At 36.1% G+C, this 6038-nt stretch overlaps 2 protein-coding genes across 2 annotated transcripts in view; one reads left to right on the forward strand and one right to left on the reverse strand.

The window, feature by feature from the left end:
- wdfy2 (WD repeat and FYVE domain containing 2) overlaps positions 1-4601 on the forward strand; it is a 38459-nt gene extending 33858 nt beyond the window's left edge. The window contains exon 12 of the mRNA XM_015392194.1: positions 2511-4601. Within this exon, the coding sequence (XP_015247680.1) occupies positions 2511-2540 (30 nt within the window). The 3' untranslated portion in view covers positions 2541-4601. The remainder of the gene's footprint in view (positions 1-2510) is intronic.
- Positions 4602-5860: 1259 nt separating this feature from the next.
- The window catches only part of dhrs12 (dehydrogenase/reductase (SDR family) member 12), a 2996-nt gene continuing 2818 nt past the window's right edge, over positions 5861-6038 (reverse strand). The window contains exon 7 of the mRNA XM_015392205.1: positions 5861-5978. Coding sequence (XP_015247691.1) covers positions 5866-5978 — 113 coding nt within the window. The 3' untranslated portion in view covers positions 5861-5865. The remainder of the gene's footprint in view (positions 5979-6038) is intronic.

Raw genomic sequence — 6038 nt, forward strand, 5'->3', positions numbered from 1 at the left:
GTGCACTTTTACTTTCGCCCTCTGGGGGGAGCCTCGCTGGAAAATCAACACCGGTTGCATAGTGTACCTTTAAATAAGTACTGATTGGAATCATCATCCTGTTAGAAAAACCTCCTGTGTCTAAGTGTCAATCATCCAAATCTTCATTTGAATTTAAGCTAAAGAATTTTGGATTTTTTTCCCCTTTATTGTAATAGTTTATATTAATAATAATAATAATAATAATCAATCCAATTTGAACCGCACTTTTCATTAACAAAAATCTCAAAGTGCTACACAGTGCAAATAAAATCAAAGATAAAAATCAACATCATAAAAATCATGTGGAGGCAGAATAGGCTTGCTTAAATAAAAAAGTCTTCAAGCCTCTTTTTATTATAATCTAATGTGTGCAAAGAGCCAGTGACAGAAAATAACAATAATTAAACTTAATTGATCTCACATTGGAGAAATTAACCTTTGCATTTAACCCATCCCCTTTGGGGAGCAGTAGGCTGCCATCGTCAGACGCCCAAGGAGCAATTGGGGGTTAAGGGTCTTGCTCAGAGGGCCAGAGTGGCGCTCTGTGGGAGTGGATTTCAAACTCACAACCTCAGGATTCCAAGCTCCGTGCCAGAGGTCACAGATTAGCAGATCGCGGTCCGGATCCAGACTCACCTGCTGGCCAACCAGATTTAAAACATTTATAAATGACCGCATGTTGTCTGACGACAGTGTCTAACTGCGCAGCTTCTCCTGTTATTATGGTAAAGCCCTCCGGAGCGCCCGGGACCAGGTACAAATGTTAGCCAATGAGCTGCTGTCAGTCTGGGTTGCTGCTGCTGCTACTTTTAGACACAGCAGGCAAACCTGTGACAAGCCGGGCGATGGGAAAGAAGGAGAAGATGATGAGAGAAAGAAAGCAGAGAAAGTGTGGACTGCTGGAAGAACTGAGGTGAACTGGTGAAAGAAAAGTGAAATGGCGTGCTCAAAGGTGACCCTGCACATTTTGAGTATTATTTGGCTCAACCTATTGCTGTGAAGCAGGATTCTCCACCATGAACATAAAAATAAACATGGATCCAGGCTCAAAATGAGCACCTTGATATGAGCTTTAGAATGGCTTTGTCTCCATTCAAACCCAGGTTTGAATGGAGACCTGCAAGGTTTAAAAGCCTTGCAGGACAGGCTAAAAACCCACTACTCATTAAGCCAGAAAAATAAAAGAAATAAAACAAAAACAAACGATCATTTCAGGTGTTTTATAAAATATGTGAATTAGGAAATTGTCTATATACCAAACTGAAAGATTGTTGTTCTCTACTTAAAAAAAAAAAAACGCTTTAGATTTTAAAATGGAAAAAATTTTCTTTTTTTTTTTTTAAATTCAATGTGTAACATTGATACATAAACACCTCATTTTATTTCAGTGTTAAATTCTCTTTAAAGTAACAGATTATAATTAATAATTAAAAGTGTCTCTGGAATTTTACTGGTCGATTTTCTTTATTCGGACCTGCTGATTGTTAATTGGTTCCCCGTGCTCTATGCCCTAACCACTAGGCCACCGCTCCCCATATCCCCACATTCAGATGCTTAATGCTGCTTGGCAGTAGGTGCAGCCTGGGGAAGCCTTTTATCTTTAAAAGTTTTTTTTTTTTACCAACTTCTCACCATTGTGATCAAATTGCTCAATTTTTTTCATCTAAATTTTCTTTTCCCAAAAGATATTAGAGGCATCAGTAAATTTAAGTCCAATTTACAGGTTTTAAACTGACTTCATAGACACAGCTGTCCAAACATCACTTTATGATCAGATTAAGCCTTGCTGAGTCCTAATTTCTTCTCAGACATCTTAGCTTGTTTCCTTTCGATCTGGTGGTAACAGCTTCGTTCAGGTGGCGGAAACAATAAAATCCCAAACAGACGTTTCTCAGGCTTAAGTTAAACTTCCTGAACCTCTGCCTGGTTTCAACTCATGAAAACAATGATACAAAATTAGCTTTTATCAGGAAAGCAGCAAGTTTTATTTGAAATCTCAACTGAAGCTTTGCAGGTTTATTGAATCTCTCCTTGCTAAAGGAAAACTATGCAGTGATTACTGGGGTTTAATGCATGTGTTGTAGCCTGTATCTATTATTTGAAGCAGGATGACAGAGAATCATGGAAAAATTCAAGCTTTTTATTCAATTCTTGCTTCATTTTGGTTTAATCGTGTTTGTTAATCTCTCATTGTTCAAAAATAGAAAAGTAAAAAAAAAAAAAAAAAAAATCAAATGTCAATGGTAGGTGTGTTTCCCTTGCTCCATCTTTCCAGGTCAACTGTAGACTGTGTTTATACCTAATTCTGATTCATTCAGAGTTAACCTGTGGCGGCCATTTTAAGAGTCACCAGTTTCTCTCAGGACTTTTAGAAATCCCTCCTGTCAGAAGGATGTTTCTGATCGGAGGCTTTAGCTTCCCTCTAATTGATTCATGTCTAATGACGGTCATCTTCATTCAGTCAAAGGTATTTTTGTGTTTTTCTGCAGATATGGGACATGACTCCTGTGGTGTCCTGAGTTTCCGTGGACAAGCAGCATTTCTGCAAACTGTGACGGTGTCACAACAGCGGTGGCGTTTTGATGAAGGAGAGGGAACAGCGTCCATTTCACCTGGATCATATTTAACACTGGTTTATATTTTGCATTCACGGTTTTGACACTGCAAGTCCATGAAGCTTGGGACCAGTACAGGCTGAACACACGGTTACAGACTGGATGGTGGATTTTGTCATCTAGAGTACCCATACTCTGTACTCTGGGATACTTCTGGGACTTTTGACTGTAAAAAATGTGATATATTCTGTAATTCCCTGCTATTGAAGACTGGAGCGACTAAACTTCAGATTTGTTTTGTGCATAAGAACCTCATTGGACTCTTAACCCACTAACATGATATGAGGGACCTGCCTATTTTTCACACCAAGTTTTTATTTTATTTTATTATTGACAAAATAAGAATACTGTCAGCAGGAGTTCAAGCCTGGGAAATGTCGCCCCCTAGTGGCAAAATATGGTTTTATTTCTGTTACATCATTTATTTAGGAAAAATATCCAAATGTAAAAAAAAAAAAAGCAAAACATAACTAAAGCATGAGGTTTAGTTAATATTGCATTATTATTGAGTGTATTCATGGAGGACAGAACCAGGTGCCTGATCATTCATAATCAAAGTCTTCTCTAAGTGGAGCCTCCTACTGTTTACAGCCATTTTTATTACTTTTACTCTTGTAAATGTTAAACATTTCTTTTTATTATTTTTAGTATTATATCACAGACTTTTGGTTTCCCAAACATAAACGATGAAACTTAACCAAAGCAGAGGTCAGACTAGCTCCTATAATCTGCTGACGTGTTTTTCTTTAAGTTAAACAAACTGGATTATGAATAATTTCTCTTACTACTTAACACTGAGTTTGTGGCAATAATTCTGCCTTTTAGTTCCCCTAGTTGGGTTTAATAATCCAGTTGAAGTTTAGTATTTGTGATTAAATTCAGTCCAGATTTATAAAAAGCAACAAATAGAAAAAGTCTGTTAATTTTGAGAATGAGATTCTGCATCCTATTGCAGGAGTTAATCCCGAACAGCACTGTGCTTACCACAGCGGATGCCTACTCCCCTGATATATGGACTTTTTTTTTTTTTCTTTTTCCAGACTCTTCTGCTGCCCTCACATCATGCCACCCTGGGTAGCGAGCCATTTTGCCCATACCCAGCACCAATTATGGGTCCCTCACTACTCAAAGTCAATTAATTTATCAGCCTCATTATTAATCAAGCAGGCAGCATTTTTATTTTGGTTTTGATCTTTTTTTTTCTCCCCAAGTGGAAGCTAAATCATATTTTGGATAATTAGCCAGATGCATTCTGCATTCATTTTTATGAGACTGGTTCATCCTGAACACAGTATTTAAATTCTGTTTTAACACGATTTAATCTCAAACAAAAATTCCACTCTCAGATTCAACTTCTTTCTGATTTTGAAATTTAGTGTTAAAGTGCAGCTAATCAAGACCTTTTTTGTTTGTACTGCATTAGTGTAGCATCACCTTTTTCGGACGTTTTTTTAAATAAATGGATAGGTTTAGAGAATCTGTTCAGTTCCTCATATGAAGCCAGTTTAAATGGTTATTTAGTGACATCACAGGTCGCTCATCAGGCTCACAATGTGTCATGCTGTGTAATAAGTGATTAAAACCATGCAGGCTGCTAACTGAGTATCAGATTAATAACTTTCTGTTTTTCCAGCAGTTTCATGTGATTATTTATTGTTTATTTCATATGTGGAACACTTACAGAAGTACATAACACAGCTAAATAATGTGGCATTTCAGAAGCACCAGAGCAGAAATCTTTGCTAAAGCTAACGTGTTTTTATTTTTTACTTTTTGTGAGTTAGACTTAATCTTAATGCACTGGAATCAAGGAGCAAAAGAAAACATTTTTCCACCTATATTGTATTAAATGTGCTTCAATGCTGTATGTGTAATTCTCAGCTGAAATACTTTCCAAAGATTATTGATAATAATGCTGTAAAGAAAGGGTATAAGGTGTGTTAACCATGATAATAAAGAGCAGTCTCCTTCTGTTTAGTTATTTTCTCTTGGCCACCTTCAGTAAAACTGTGGATTTCACATTGGAGGCCACCAGAGGGCGCTAGACAAGCGTCAAAAAAACAAAAAAAGGAAAAACTGGTTGTTTAAAACTCATTAAAAAAAAAATTCAATATAATGAAAGATTTTTTTTAAACCTGAACATATATATGTGTGTGTGTGTATATATATAGATATATATATACACACACACACATATATATATCTGTGTATATATACATACATATATATATATATATGTATATACATGTGTGTGTGTGTACGTCCATTTGGATAAGGATCTAAATTGTTAAATGAGAAGTCTTGATGCTGCCCTATTGGTATAAAACTAACGCTCAAGGTATGGACGGCACGGATGCTAATAGCTGCACTGCTGCTGTTTACCAGTCCAAGTAAGACATGTTTGCTCGAAGTTAAAGGTTGGAGATTTTTATACATATCAGTTTTTTTTTTTTTTTGAGTTGCCAACCAGTTTGTGTTTTATCTATAGACATCTTAAAAAGAATTTACTAGCCCCAAAGCGTAAGGTGTTTTTTTTTTTTTTTCCAAAGAGAATCATGTCTGGTATTTAATACCAACAGGTTTTAAAGGAGCGCTATGGTAAAGAAGCAACATATAGCATTAGTCAGGTTATCTGGACAGCACAGCCTGGTTAACCTATACTATCTGGAGAGTAAACAGATTTTCCATTATCTCCATCTTTCCTCTCCTGCAGACTGAATTACCTCTTAAGGGAAATTTTAGGGGCCAAACTAATAGGACTAAGACTGTTTTATATTTATAACAATTTTCAAATTTTGATTTATCACTGTGAGTCCTCTATTTATTACTTAATGCTAAATCTGTCAAATAAGAAATACAATGACTTTTAAAAGTTAAAGGTGTTACAACTTAAACAGAAAATGTATGAGTTTAATAACATTTAATATTTTATTTTACAAAATCAAAAATCAGTATATGTGTACACATTACAGATAATATATTGTTCATTAGCTTGATTAAATTAATGTGCAACAAAACCTTCTTTCCAGTATATCTTAAAAAAGCTTCATAAAACCTTAAAAAAGGTAATTAATCCAGAAAATGCTTTCTGGATTTATCCTTAATGACATTAGAATCTCTGCTGTTTAAGTCCAACATGTTTCATTAGTAAGTGAAAGTATGATTTTGTAAACAGTTTAGCGTTTTTGGAGTGCTTTTATTTGAAAAAGCAGGGGAGTTTTTCCATTCATTAAGGCTTGAACTTTTGGGCGAATTCCTCCAATGCTGTCAGAAGCTGCTCCTCGTCCTGTGGGGAGCCGCGGGAGTAGGCCAGGGGGAGGTGGGTCGCCACCGGCTTGCGATCTGAAAAAGCAGAAATGTGTCACAGCCAAGAAGCTGATTGCAGGAACCACAATGATTAGT

Source organism: Cyprinodon variegatus, unplaced genomic scaffold (assembly GCF_000732505.1).
Source record: "Cyprinodon variegatus isolate N-32 unplaced genomic scaffold, C_variegatus-1.0 Scaffold578, whole genome shotgun sequence".
Classification (NCBI taxonomy): Eukaryota; Metazoa; Chordata; class Actinopteri; order Cyprinodontiformes; family Cyprinodontidae; genus Cyprinodon; species Cyprinodon variegatus.